At 39.8% G+C, this 16,083-nt stretch overlaps 1 protein-coding gene across 6 annotated transcripts in view; it reads left to right on the forward strand.

Moving 5' to 3' along the window:
* ZNF674 (zinc finger protein 674) overlaps positions 1–11,649 on the forward strand; it is a 41,852-nt gene extending 30,203 nt beyond the window's left edge. For all 6 annotated transcript variants that reach the window (XM_065914950.1, XM_065914948.1, XM_065914949.1 and 3 more), the window contains one exon: positions 1,141–11,649. In XM_065914950.1, the coding sequence (XP_065771022.1) occupies positions 1,141–2,066 (926 nt within the window). In that variant the 3' untranslated portion in view covers positions 2,067–11,649. The remainder of the gene's footprint in view (positions 1–1,140) is intronic.
* Positions 11,650–16,083: the final 4,434 nt, after the last annotated feature.

Genomic DNA, 16,083 nt, shown 5'->3' on the forward strand with positions numbered 1-16,083 from the left:
AACTGAGTGACTAAGCACACATGATTTCATTTGCTGTGCAAAAGCTTATAAGTTTCAGTAGGTCCCATTTGTTTATTTCTGCTTTTATATCTATTGCCTTGGTAAACTGACCTAAGAAAACATGGGTACGATTGTCAGAGAATGTTTTGCCTATGTTCTCTTCTAGGAGTTTTATGGTATCCTGTCTTATATTTAAGTCTTTAAGCCATTTTGAGTTTATTTTTGTGCATGGTCTGAGAGTGTGTTCTAACTACATTGATTTACATGTCATAGGTAATTTGATAGGTATTGCATTAAATCTGTAAATTCCTTTGGGTAGTATGACCATTTAAACATATTAATTTTTCCAATCAAAGAGGATGGGAGTTTTTTTCCTTCAGACCATCTTCAGTTTCCTTTATCAATGTTTTGTGGTTCTCAGCATATAAAGTCTTTCACCTCTTCGGTCAAGTTTATTCCTAAATATTTTATTTTTTGATGTGATTTTAAAAGGGATTTTTTTTTACTTTTCTGATATTTCACTGTTAGTATAAAGAAACATAACCAGTTTCTGTGTTAATCTTGTATCCTGCTACCATGCTGAATTTATCAGTTCTAGTAGTTTTGTGTGGAGTATTCAGGGTTTTCTATATATAGTATCATATCAAACTTTTAATTTCTTATATATAATATCATTCTTTCCAGTTTCCTTGACCAGTGGGGAGTCTTTCTAGTTCATGTTTAACAAGCATGGATACCCTTTGTGGTTCCTACTTTAAGTGAAAATTACATTCCAGTTTCCTGAACATTTGTGCCCTGTGGTTTGGATTCCCCAGTAAATCCTCAAGTTTCAGTTTCTGTTTACCCCATCACCTTAAATTCCCATTTCACTTTTGATGTCTAAAATTTATATTTTCTTGGTCTTGAGCTTGACTGGGAATTAAATTATTTTTGTTAAATATAGGCCAGCATTTCTTTGTATTTACAGTTGAGGGAAGTGGTGGAGTATAGGGAGGGTGGTGGAATATAGGGAGGGTTCATTCACATCAGCTCAGGTCCATTAATAGGAGTTCACAGCAGGGCATTTATGAATGAATTTTGTCCCATAACATTATCATAGAAATACTTACAAGTTTGATGAATCATTGCATTTTTCCCTAGAATTCTGGAAAGTTAATGACCAGACAGATAACCACAAGGAAAGCCAAGACAAACCTCTATGGCAAGCTGCATCCATAGATAAGGAAACACTGAAGGATAAAAGTGGCCAAGAATTTGGAACATATGGAGAAATCATTTATCCAAGCACAGGCTTTGTTTCTGTAGGACAAAGACTCACTAAATATTATTCATGGGGAGAGTGTTCAAAACATAATTTCATTTTTCTTAGTCAAAGTAGAAGCTGTGTAAGAAAGAATGGTAATGAATGTAAGGCATATTGGAAATTATGCTTCCATTCTAATCTTGATAAAGCTCAATCTGGAGAGAAATTCTTTGAGCCTAATGAACATGGAAAAGCCCTCCACCATAAGCAAGCTCTTAATAAAAGTCCAAGAATTCAAAATGGGGAGAAACTCTATCAATGTTCTGAATGTGGAAAAGTGTTTATCCAGAAAGCAAACCTTGTTGTCCATCATAGAACTCACACAGGAGAAAAACCTTATGAATGCCGAAGGTGTGGGAAAGCGCTTGGTGAGAAGTCAACCCTTATTGTACATCAGAGAACTCGTACAGGAGAAAAACCCTATAAATGCAACGAATGTGGGAAAGCTTTCAGTGAAAAGTCACCACTGATTAAACATCAGAGAATTCATACAGGAGAGAGACCCTATGAGTGCAGTGAATGTAGGAAAGCATTCAGTAGGAAGTCAACTCTCATTAAACATCAGAGAATTCATACAGGAGAAAAACCTTATGAATGCAGTGAATGTGGGAAAGCTTTCAGTGTGAAATTAACTCTCATTGTACATCACAGAACGCATACAGGAGAGAAACCTTATGAATGCAGAGAGTGTGATAAAGCCTTCAGTGGGAAGTCAACTCTCATTAAACATCAGAAAAGTCACACAGGAGTTAAAACCTATTAATATACTTATTAATAACCTATAATATATAATAACCTATTATGATAACCTATTAATTTATAACCTATTAATATATTAATATAGAGATAATTTCACTAGTTATACCTCATTATATTATATATCAATTCATCCTGGGGAGTAACCTTATAAACATCAAGAATGTAAAAAACTTCATATACTATTTAATGTTCATTTAACTTAAGAAAGAGCACAAAAGCATAATTCCAGAAGCATCTGATAAATGTGACCAATTTTTCATCCAGAATTCTTACACGAGTGGAGAATTATATATCAGAGAATTCAAAAGTGACAAAACTGTGAATATATTGATGTAGAAAAGAATTTAGAAAGCATTTAAATATCATTGACTATCAGAGTATGCTGAAAAGAAACTAAGAATTTAAAATGTAGAAAACTGTTAGAAATTATGAGAGAAATATGTTCCATATTTTATACCACACATTTTGTGGGAAAGGTCTAGAGGTTCCAAACAAGCACGTAGTAATTAAGACATGTTCACTGTGGAGTAAGTATGACATTTTTGAAAGAAAAATATAAAGTATAAAATTATGAATCCTAGCTATGGCAAACTACGTTCACTTCTTAAACAAATAGGAGAGGAGGGAACTAAGATGGCAGAGGAACAGGACAGGGAGACCACTTTCTCCCCTACAAATTCATTGAAAGAACATTTGAACGCTGAGCAAACTCCACAAAACAACTTCTGATTGCTAGCAGAGGACATCAGACACCCAGAAAAGCAGTCCATTGTCTTCGAAAGGAGGTAGGACAAAATATAAAAGATAAAATGAGAGACAATAGAGTTAGGGACAGAGATCCGTCCCGAGAAGGGAGTCTTAATAGAGGAAGTTTCAAGACATCAGGAAACCCTCTCACTGGCCGGTCTGGGGGAAGTTTTCGAATCTTGGAGGGCAACCTAACTGGGAGGAAAAATAAATAAAACCCACAGATTACATTCCTAAAAGCAACTCCCAGCAGAAAAGTACCCCAGATGCTCGCATCCACCACCAGCAAGTCGGGGTAGAACAGAGGAGTGGGCGGCAGTGCTTAGGGTAAGGACCGGGCCCGAATGCCCTGAGGGCAATCGGAGGGAGCTAACTGAGATAGCAACTTAAACTGTGGGATAGCAAGAAAGAGAGAATTAAGTTGGGAAAAGCCCTAAACTTAGGCACTACCCACCGGTTCCCAGAACGAAGGACTGAGCAAATACCAGAGAAGAGCTAGCCGACTGCAGACCGGCCCATCCCCCGCTGGAGGCAGGAGGCAGGGGGGAGGGGAAAGGGGCAAACTCAGCCCCAGAGACGGCACCCCCTACCAAACTGCAAACAGGCTTCCAGCTTCTAACCAAAGACTTCCTTGAGATTCTGGATGGTTGAAATCCGCCAGGAGGATCGCAGTTAGAGTCCAGCTCCCCAGAACTGACACAAGGCGCACCCGAACGGCGCGCACGGAAACTGAGGCTGGGATGCTGGAGAGGAGATGGCGCCCTGCACCCGGGGAGAGTGTGCTCATCAAGCTCCTGGCTACCTGAGCTGCTCTGACCGGGGAAGGCACAAAACACAGACCCAACTGAGTCTGTGCTATTGTGAAATACCCGAAAACCTGAATCTGAGCAGCTTAGGCCTGGGAAGTCCACGCAACGCAGGGCCCGCTCCCTGGAGAGCAGCCTGGAGCCTGAGCAGTGTAGACAGGGAAAGCACACACACCCGCCCCGAGTGGGGGCAAACCCAGTGTGGCCAGAATACTGCGAGTGCTCCCCACACATGCCAGTGATATTTGTCTGCAGGGCCCCTCCCTCCCCACAGCACCACTGAACAAGCAAACCTAAACAAGAGACCACCTCTGCCTGCCTGTGTCAGGGTGGAAATTAGATACTGAATAGACCTGCAAACAGAAGCCAAATAAACAAAGGGAACCACTTCAGAAGTGACAGGTGCAACAGATTAAAATCCCTGTAGTTAACACTGACTACACTGGAAGGGGCCTATAGATAGAGAGAAGTGTAAGCTTGAACAAGGAGCTATCTGAAACTGAACTGAACCCACACTGCCTGCAACAGCTCCAGAGAAATTCCTAGATATATTTTTACTACTATTTTTTTAATTTTAATTTAAAAATTTTTTTCTTTCTTTTTTTACTTTTTCTTTTTTTTAAAGTCCTCTATTACTCCTTAATTTTCATTTTTATAACCCATTATAATCTGGCAAAGAAAAAACGGACCCTATTTTTAAAGCGAACTCCATATATATTTCTTAAATTTTTTTGTGTTTTTGTGGTTTTTTACTATTGTATTTTTAAGAGTCTAACCTCTATTCTAGATTTTTAATCTTTGTTTTTCAGTATTTTATATCAATTTTGGACATTTAAGAATCCAAACCTCAGTACCCATTTTTACTCAGGAGTGTGATTACTGGTTTGATCACTCTCTCCCCCTTTTGATTCTCCTTTTTCTCCCCCAGATCACCCCTATTTCCTCCCCCCCCCCTTTTCAATCCAATTCTGTGAATCTCTGTGGGTATTCTGAGCTGCGGAGAACACTTCGGGAACAGAGTACAACCTAGATCTGTCTCTCCTCTCTTGAATCTGCCTTTTTCTCCTCCTGCTCACCTCTATCTCCTTCCTCCCTCTCCTCTTCTTCATGTAACTCTGTGAACCTCTCTGGGCGTCCCTCACTGTGGAGAATCCTTTCACCATTAACCTAGAAGTTTTATCAGTGCTGTATGGAGGGAGAAGTCTTGAGGCTACTGAAAGAATAAGACTGAAATCCAGAGGCAGGAGGCTTAAGCCCAAACCTGAGAACACCAGAGAACTCCTGACTATAGGGAACATTAATTAATAAGAGATCATCCAAAAGCCTCCATACCTACACTGAAACCAACCACCACCCAAGAGCCAATAAGTTCCAGAGCAAGACATACCACACAAATTCTGCAGCAACACAGGAACATAGCCCTGAGCATCAACACACAGGCTTCCCAAAGTCACAAAAAACCCAAAGACCCATCTCAAAACTCACTACTGGAAACTCCATTGCACTTGAGAGAGAAGAAATCCAGCTCCACCCACCAGAACACAGACACAAGCTTCTCTAACCAGCAAACCTCGACAAGCCAAACACCCAGCCCCACCCACTGGGAGAAACCTCCAAAATAAAAAGGAACCACAGACTACAAGAATACAAAAAGGCCACCCCAAACCCAGCAATCTAAATAAGATGAAAAGGCATAGAAATACCCAGCAGGTAAAGGAACATGAAAAATGCCGACCAAGCAAAACAAAAGAGGAGGCGATAGGGAATCTACCTGAAAAAGAATTTAGAATAATGATAATAAAAATGATCCAAAATCTTGAAAACAAAATAGAGTTACAGAAAAATAACCTGGAGACAAGGATTGAGAAGATGCAAGAAATGTTTAACAAGGACCTAGAAGAAATAAAAAAGAATCAATTAAAAATGAATAATACAATAAATGAGATCAAAAACATTCTGGAGGGAACCAACAGTAGAATAACGGACGCAGAAGATAGGATAAGTGAGGTAGAAGATAAAATGGTGGAAATAAATGAAGCAGAGAGGAAAAAAGAATTAAAAGAAATGAGGACAACCTCAGGGACCTCTGGGACAATGTAAAAGGCCCCAACATTCGAATCATAGGAGTCCCAGAAGAAGAAGACAAAAAGAAAGGCCATGAGAAGATACTTGAGGAGATAATAGCTGAAAACTTCCCCAAAATGTGGAAGGAAATAGCCACCCAAGTCCAAGAAACCCAGAGTCCCAAACAGGATAAACCCAAGGCGAAACACCCCAAGACACATATTAGTCAAATTAACAAAGATCAAACACAAAGAACAAATATTAAAAGCAGCAAGAGAGAAACAACAAATAACACACAAGGGGATTCCCATAAGGATAACAGCTGATCTTTCAATAGAAACTCTTCAGGCCAGAAGGGAATGGCAGGACATACTTAAAGTTATAAAAGAGAATAACCTACAACCCAGATTACTGTACCCAGCAAGGACCTCATTCAGATATGAAGGAGAATTTAAAAGCTTTACAGACAAGCAAAAGCTGAGAGAATTCAGCACCACCAAACCAGCTCTTCAACAAATGCTAAAGGATCTTCTCTAGACAGGAAACACAGAAAGGGTGTATGAATGTGAACCCCAAACAACAAACCAAATGGCAACGGGACCATTCTTAGCAATAATTACCTTAAATGTAAATGGGTTGAATGTCCCAACCAAAAGACAAAGACTGGCTGAATGGATACAAAAGCAAGACCCCTATATATGCTGTCTATAAGAGACTCACCTCAAAGACTGAAAGTGAAGGGCTGGAAAAAAATATTCCATGCAAATGGAGACCAAAAGAAAGCAAGAGTCGCAATACTTATATCGGATAAAATAGACTTCAAAATAAAGGCTGTGAAAAGAGACAAAGAAGGACACTACATAATGATCAAAGGATCAATCCAAGAAGAAGATATAAGAATTATAAATATATATGCACCCAACATAGGAGCACCACAATATGTAAGGCAAATGCTAACAAGAATGAAGGGGAAAATTAACAATAACACAATAATAGTGGGAGACTTTAATACCCCACTCACACCTATGGACAGATCAACTAAACAGAAAATTAGAAGGAAACACAAACTTTAAATGACACAATGGTCCAGCTAGACCTAATTGATATCTACAGGACATTTCACCCCAAAACAATCAATTTCACCTTTTTCTCCAGTGCACATGGAACCTTCTCCAGAATAAATTACATCCTGGGCCATAAATCTAGCCTTGGTAAATTCAAAAAAATTGAAATCATTCCAGTCATCTTTTCTGACCACAATGCAGTAAGATTAGATCTCAATTACAGGAAAAAAAACTATTAAAATTTCCAACATATGGAGGCTAAATAACACACTTCTGAATAACCAACAAATCACAGAAGAAATCAAAAAATAAATCAAAATATGCATAGAAACGAATGAAAATGAAAACACAACAACCCAAAACCTATGGGACACTGTAAAAGCAGTGCTAAGGGGAAGGTTCATAGCAATACAGGCTTACCTCAAGAAACAAGAAAAAAGTCAAATAAATAACCTAACTCTACACCTAAAGCAACTAGAGAAGGGAGAAATGAAGAACTGCAGGGTTAGTAGAAGGAAAGAAATCTTAAAAATTAGGGCAGAAATAAATGCAAAAGAAACAAGAGACCATAGCAAAAATCAAAAAAGCTAAAAGTTGGTTTTTTGAAAAGGAAAATAAAATTGACAAGCTGTGAGCCAGACTCATCAAGAAACAAAGGGAGAAGAACCAAATCAACAAAATTAGAAATGAAAATGGAGAGATCACAAGAGACAACTCTGAAATACAAAGGATCATAAGAGACTACTACCAGCAGCTCTATGCCAATAAAATGGACAACTTGGAAGAAATGGACAAATTCTTAGAAAAGTATAACTTTCTAAAACTGAAGCAGGAAGAAATCAAAGATCTTAACAGACCCGTCACAAGCATGGAAATCGAAACTGTAATCAGAAATCTTCCAGCAAACAAAAACCCAGGACCAGATGGCTTCGCAGCTGAATTCTACCAAAAATTTAGAGAAAAGCTTACACCTATCTTACTCAAACTCTTCCAGAAAATTGCAGAAGGCAAACTTCCAAACTAGTTCTATGAGGCCACCATCACCCTAATACCAAAACCAGACAAGGATGCCACAAAAAAAGAAAACTACAGGCCAATATCACTGATGAACATACATGCAAAAACCCTTAACAAAATTCTAGCAAACAGAATCCAACAACATATTATAAAGATCATACATCATGACAAAGTGGGCTTTATCCCAGCAATGTAAGGATTCTTTAATATCCGCAAATCAATCCATGTAATACACCACATTAACAAATTGAAAGATAAAAACCATATGATTATCTCAATACATGCAGAAAAAGCCTTTGACAAAATTCAACATCCATTTATGATAAAAAAAAAAAACTCTCCAGAAAGCAGGCATAGAAGGAACATACCTCAACATAATAAAAGCTATATATACAAACCCACAGCAAACGTTATCCTCAATGGTGAAAAATTGAAAGCATTTCCCTTAAAGTCAGGAACAAGACAAGGGTGTCCACTCTCACCACTACTATTCAATATAGTTTTGGAAGTGTTGGCCACAGCAATCAGAGCAGAAAAAGAAATAAAAGGAATCCAGATAGGAAAAGAAGAAGTAAAACTCTCGCTGTTTGCAGATGTCATGATCCTCTACATAGAAAACCCTAAAGACTCTACTGGAAAATTACTACAACTAATCAATGAATACAGTAATGTTGCAGGATATAAAATTAACACACAGAAATCCCTTGCATTCCTATACGCTAACAATGAGAAAACTGAAAGAGAAATTAAGGAAACAATACCATTCACCATTGCAACATAAAGAATAAAATACTTAGGAATATATCTACCTAAAGAAACAAAAGACCTATATATAGAAAACTATAAAACACTGATGAAAGAAATCAAAGAGGACACAAACAGATGGAGAAATATACCGTGTTCATGGATTGGAAGACTCTATATAGTGAAAATGGCTATACTACCCAAAACAATCTATAGATTCAATGCAATCCCTATCAAGCTACCAATGGTATTTTTCACATAACTAGAACAAATAATTTCACAATTTGTATGGAAATACAAAAACCTTGAATAGCCAAAGCAATCTTGAAAAAGAAGAATGGAACTGGAGGAATCAGCCTGCATGACTTCAGGCTCTACTACAAAGCCACAGTCATCAAGACAGTATGGCACTGGCACAAAGGCAGAAATATAGATCAATGGAACAGAATTGAAAGCCCAGAGATAAATCCACGAACCTATGGACACCTTATCTTCGACAAAGGAGGCAAGGATATACAATGGAAAAAAAGACAACCTCTTTAACAAGTGGAGCTGGGAAAACTGGTCAACCACTTGTAAAAGAATGAAACTAGAACACTTTCTAACACCATACACAAAAATAAACTCAAAATGGATTAAAGATCTAAATATAAGACCAGAAACTAGAAAACTCCTAGAGGAGAACATCGGCAAAACACTCTCCAACATAAATCACAGCAGGATCCTCTGATCCACCTCCCAGAATATTGGAAATAAAAGCAAAAATAAACAAATGGGACCTAATTAAAATTAAAAGCTTTTGCACAACAAAGGAAACTAAAGCAAGGTGAAAAGACAGCCCTCAGAATGGGAGAAAAAATAGCAAATGAAGCAACAAAGGATTAATCTCAAAAATATACAATCAGCTCCTGCAGCTCAATTCCAGAAAAATAAATGACCCAATCATAAAATGAGCCAAAGAACTAAACAGACATTTCTCCAAAGAAGACATACAGATGGCTAACAAACACATGAAAAGATGCTCAACATCACTCATTATCAGAGAAATGCAAATCAAAACCACAATGAGGTACCATTACACGCCAGTCAGGATGGCTGCTATCCAAAAGTCTACAAGCAATAAATGCTGGAGAGGGTGTGGAGAAAAGGGAACCCTCTTACACTGTTGGTGGGAATCCAAACTAGTACAGCCGCTATGGAGAACAGTGTGGAGATTCCTTAAAAAAACTGGAAATAGAACTGCCATATGACCCAGCAATACCACTCCTGGGCATGCACACTGAGGAAACTAGATCTTAAAGAGACACATGCACCCCAATGTTCATCGCAGCAGTGTTTATAATAGCCAGGACATGGAAGCAACCTAGATGCCCATCAGCTGACGAATGGATAAGAAAGCTGTGGTACATATACACTATGGAATATTACTCAGTCATTAAAAAGAATTCATTTGAATCAGTTCTAGTGAGATGGATGAAACTGGGGCCCATTATACACAGTGAAGTAAGCCAAAAAGATGAAGACCAATACAGTATACTAACACATATATGTGGAATTTAAAAAGATGGTATCGATAACTCAATATGCAAAACAGAAAAAGAGACACAGATGTACAGAACAGACTTTGGGACTCTGTGGGAGAAGGCGAGGGTGGGATGTTCTGAGAGAATAGCATTGAAACAAGTATACTATCAAGGGTGAAACAGACCACCAGCCCATGTTGGATGCATGAGACAAGTGCTCAGGGCTGGTGCCCTGTGAAGACCCAGAGGGATGGGATGCAGAGGGAGGTGGGAGTGGGGATCAGGATGGGGAACACATGTAAATCCATGGCTGATTCATGTCAATGTATGGCAAAAACCACTACAATATTGTAAAGTAATTAGCCTCCAACTAATAAAAAGAAATTAAAAAAAAACAAATAGGAAAATTCCTCCCTTAAGTCGTCATGATCCCTGAAACAAGCACTCAAACAGGAGATCTTACACATGTTCATCAGCACTTTCAGTGCAAAATACAAACCCCTTTCAGAAAAGGCATACAGTAAGCTTTAACACACCTCACTTAGGAACATTGCTTACAACTTAATATTTAAGGGTAACCATTTTATGCTTACATTTTATGCCTCTTTAATTTTCAGATTATCTCCCTTAACACAATATTATTTAAAATAGGACCTTAAGGGAGATGAGTCATCATGATCCCTGAAACAAGCACTCAAACAGGAGATCTTACACATGTTCATCAGCACTTTCAGTGCAAAATACAAACCCCTTTCAGAAAAGGCATACAGTAAGCTTTAACACACCTCACTTAGGAACATTGCTTACAACTTAATATTTAAGGGTAACCATTTTATGCTTACATTTTGTGCCTCTTTTAATTTTCAGATTATCTCCCTTAACACAATATTATTTAAAATAGGAAAAAAATTGGCTATCTAATAGTCAATTGACTCAAAATTGACATATCAGTAAGATAGAATAGTATGCACTAATTAAAAGTGTTCTTGCTGCTGCTGCTGCTGCTGCTAAGTCGCTTCAGTCGTGTCTGACTCTGTGCGACCCCAATGATGGCAGCCCACCAGGCTCCTCCGTCCCTGGGATTCTCCAGGCAGAAATACTGGAGTGGGTTGCCATTTCCTTCTCCAAAAGTGTTCTTATGTTTGAGGATTTAGGGAAATGTTCATGATAATTGGCTAAGTGAAAAAAATTTTAAAATGTACCACATGATTTACATTGTAAAAATGCATTGAGAATGGATACACAGCATTATATCAGTGATTGTGGGTGGCAGAAAAATAGTTTTATATTGAGTAAAATTATATGCACATATATGTATATATATGTATACAAATATATTTGTTTTATATTTGTATGTGTTTTAGAGTATATAGGTGGACACAGAACAAAATGCTTAGAAGGAAATATACCAAATTATTAAGCAGATTATCCAGATTATTATTTGGGTGTTAGGACTGTTGATTTTTTAATTTTTAAATGTAGTCTCCAGAAACTACCAGTAAAATAAATTGTTTAATTTGTGCATGCTTGATTCTGTCTTTCCATCCATAGTTTAATGTATGACATCATTGTTTTCTTAAAATGACCCCATTTTCACATATGTGTATATATTCCTTATTCCTTTTTCATGTGGTTATCTGAGTGTATGGTTTTGAGTATGTTTTGCATCTTGACAATGAATATCCTGCAATTTTAATATCTGTGTGATTTTTTTGGATAAAAATAAGTGTCTCCATAGTTCTTTACTCTGTGACCACCAAACCTCATTACATAAATTATTAGCTAACAAACTTTACAGGTGAGGAGAGAGGTAGTAGTAAATTGGTCAAAGGTACAAGTAATGAGACAAAGCTGACTTCTGACACCAAATAGAAATCTCTTCAACTGTGATACTTGTGAATGTTCCTATTCCCTCTTTTCTCCTTGTCCTGTTGTCAGCAGTTGTATCAGGCACATCCTAGGTGACTCCAATGATTTTTGCCCTATATAATCCTCTCTGCTTAAGTGTAGGCAGAACTGAGTCTTGCTGTCAGCCAATAGTTTATGGCAGAAGTATAGGATGCCACTCCCATGACTATATTATGTTATATAACACTTCATCTTAGGAGACCAGAGAGAAATTTTTCTTGCTGGCCTGATGAAGTAAGCAGCCATGTTGAGGAAATACATGTGACAAGGAACTGCAGCTGGTTTCTAGGGCCTGAAGGAGCCCTGAGCTAAGACAGTGGGACTTGGGTGGCAAGGTCATGCAGGCAAGAAAAGTAGCAACAGACAGCTGCTTTTTCCCCACAAGGAGCTCGCTGATTGGTAAATGGCATAGGGCAGATTCAGAGATGTATAGCAGCCAAGAACCTTATGTGCTAAGGTGATCAACTTGGAGATCAGACCCCACTAGTGATTATGGGCCCAGGCAATTATCATAGTTTCAATTGGAACCTCTGAAGAACTTAGGAGGAAATTCATAAGAAAATACAAATTAATCCCAATAATTATTTACTTTTTTGCTTAGTTTTTTATTTTTCTGGAGTTTCTAACAGTGCTTTTTAAAATTTTCTTGTTTATTTTTCCAGGGTCATAAAACATACAATTGTATCTGTGGAATTCTCCTCTGTTATTAGAATTCAGGATAGTTAATAACTTTGAGGGGGAGGACTTGGAAAGGGCAAAGGGAAGATCATCAATTAGGGCCAACAGCAGGCTAGAATTTTTTTTTTCTCTGAAGAATACCTGTCTGCAGAAGATGGCATTGCTATGCTCCAAAACCCTCGTAGACTGTACTGTGATTGACATAGAGGGACCTTCCAAAATTTCCATACATCATGTCCATCTGCCACAGACACTTCATATGCTAGGTCATTTGGTAATCCACACCTATTGCAAAGTCTATTCTTGCTCTAGGCCACACTGAAAATTGGCTGTTTTCTGGGTTGTTCAGTAAATGGAGCAGAGCAGCAGGATAGAAGGAGGTTTATTGTGCCTAGTGCTCCTCATGAGTTATGGGACCCTGCTATCTCAAAAGTAGTATAATTCTCTGACACATATTTCATGGTCATACTCAAAAATCCAAGGGGCTTGTTTTTCACTCTGCATCTTTTCCCACCACTGACACCTTCAGCCCCTTAAGGCAGCCAGACCATATGGTGCAAGCAACAAGGCTGTTGGCACTAGAGCCTGGGCTAACTGCAGAGTCTTTCCTGCCCTAGGCCCCAGCCAAAGCTGGCAGCCTTTTATGTCACCTGGAATATGGGCCAGACAAGTATTTCTAGGTGTAAAATGTGTCACCTCGGATCCCAAAGAGGACCTTAAGGTGCTATATTTCTCTTTTGTGAAGTTGAACTTGGTGTGATTGAGCTTGCGGTAGTTTAAACTTATTCTCTGGGATCCAGCTGGTTTCTTCAGGGGCCAGAAAGATGAAATAAACAGAACTGTGGTAAGGACCATCACCCCTTAACCCCTGACCTGGCATGGGCTTACCTGGACAGCTCCACAGTGGGCTTTCTCCAGCTGCTATCCCGGCGCCTCTTCTCCTTGTCCCAACCTGAAGATCCCATGTGGCTGGGTCACAAGGTATCCTGTTAAGGGAAAATGACAAAAGACTTGGTTATGAATACCTGCAGCATTCTGGAACCGAGGCCTGTCCCTGCAGGGTGGGGATGGTCTGGCCATGAACCCATTCAGTGGGCCCTCAGTGCAGACCATCCACAGAGAAGGTGAGAGCATAAGCATGCTGGGCAGGGGGCAAACACCATTAGGAATTCCTGACCAGGAGCCTGAGGCCCGACTCATTCAGGGCCCAGATGCCCCTGAGCTGCAGCAGCCCAGAGAGGAAGACACGAGGGGGTGTGTTCCAGTCACCCTGTGGAGGGTCCCTCACCCATGGAGACGAGGTGGCTGTAGTTCTCTAGCATGACATCCCTGTGGAGGTTCTTCTGAGCAGTGTCCAGCTGCTGCCACTCCTGGGTGAAGTCCACAAACATGTCCTTGAAGGTCAATGTTTCCTACAACAACACACTACTCCTTAGCCCAGTGATTAGCTTGCAGATGGAGATAGTACGTCACATCAAGTGCCCACTCTGTGCCCATCCTATGTCCTTCATATGTAGAAAGATTTCAGCCCTCCCCACCACCCAGGAGAACCCTGACAGATGCAGACAGGAAGGTTCATAGAGTGCAAGGTCACCTGCCCCAGGTCACACAGGTAGGAACTAGGAATCAAAATCCATGCGGTCTGGTCTCTGCGCACACACTTTTAGACACTGCATTGCCTTTCTCTATGTAATTGTTGTTATACTGTTCATCATCCACAATTTGACATAGTATAGTATATAGGCTGCTTATGTAACTAAAATTACTTTAAACTATGGGAAAAGAGATGAAGTGTTAGAAATATCTCATGCTGGAAGTTCATTCTTCGAACACATATTTATTGACTAGAGACCAAGCTAATAAGTTCTGAGGATTTAGAGATTAATAAAAAAACACCTCCTGAGTTGAAGTTACATACATTCTAGTAGAGGGAGAAAAACACCACTTACAAACACATTAAAGGGCAGGAGGAAAGAAGGCAATGGCAGAGGTAGGGCAGGGAATCCAAAAGAGGAAGAACTCAGTTCTGCTTGGGACTGATAGAAGGCTTTGAAAGGGATGTAGATCTAGAACAAACAGTTCAAAACATAGCCACTCAGTCATGACCAACAGCACTGTTGGTCCGGTCAATCACCAGTCAAAGAACAGGACAGTATCTGGCCTGGTCAGCAGATTTAGGTAATAAAGAAAAGGTCTATATTTGATCTTATCACCACCAAACAAGGATTCACTTCTCTAACTGCCTGGAGAGCAATAACCCAGCCATTTCCATTCTGGATCCCATCCTGTCCCACCCACCCTCAGTGGCCTTAAATTCAAGAAGACATGTTGCAGCCACAAGGCCCCCATGGGCCATGTGTGGCACCAGTTTACTCAGCTTTGCAGAGGGAGACAGGAAACAGTGGGCCAAAAGGTAGTGACAGGCCTGTGTCGCCAGTAGGAGGACTTCGTACAATCCAGTAGCTTAACCTGCCCCTGCCACTCCCCCCTGCCATGTGATAGTTGAGGTGCCCAGGAACAAGGCCACGCTGTCAAACAGCCAGCATTTGGCCTAGAAGCCAAAAGCTGTTCCATACACCAGTACCTCTTGTAACAGACCCCCATGCACACGTTTTGCCAAAAGTTTTACTTTCATTTTAGGTTCAAACGATTAGCAAAAGAAACCACTTGTTACTCACACAACAATTTGAATATTTAATAGAGGATTATCTGACTTATTTTCAATATACAGTCATTAAAAGAAAAGAAGTAGAAGCAACAGAGAAGTAACAGCATATACATCACCAAATTGTATATGCCAATTCTGGATGTAGGGCCAACACCTACATCCAGAATTTAACAGCACTGGGACGTCCCAAGTAACAGCAATCTGGAGTCCCAATTGGGAGAGGGTCCTGGGCAGTGCCTCCACCCCACTGGTGAGATCAAATTGCAGCTCTGGGGGCTCCTGCTTATAATCCCAGGCCACAAATTGATACCATCATCAGTTTGTGAACAAAAATGCAACTCTGGTTTTTGTTTAAACTTTGACAGTGCTGTTTATTCCATCTTATGAGTCACTAGATTTTCCAGACCCCAGAGGCTGGCCAGGCCTCCAAGAGCTCAAGAAAATTCCAAGACCCATTCCTTCTCTTATCTAAAGAGCTGCTTGATAGCTGGTAACAATCTGCATGGTCATGGGCAGGCATGTAGCTCAGGGAGCGTCCAGGCAGGTCAGAAGCAGGTCAGAGACCTGCTCCCCTGCCTCTGAAGCCTGAACAAGACTACCTCCATTTTAATTTCCCTAACAGCATATTTTCCAGGGTCCTGGCAAAGGACATGCTAAGTTATGAGAGTTACCCTGGACCCAGGAAAACCCAAATCAATGGCTTCCTACCAGCTATTTTCAGTTATTCACGGGCCTCCCAGTCCAGGTGCAGTTTGTTTACCAATCAAGGGTCATATTGATCCTAAGTAACAATGCCTGGTAA

This window comes from Muntiacus reevesi, chromosome X (assembly GCF_963930625.1).
Source record: "Muntiacus reevesi chromosome X, mMunRee1.1, whole genome shotgun sequence".
Lineage (NCBI taxonomy): Eukaryota > Metazoa > Chordata > Mammalia > Artiodactyla > Cervidae > Muntiacus > Muntiacus reevesi.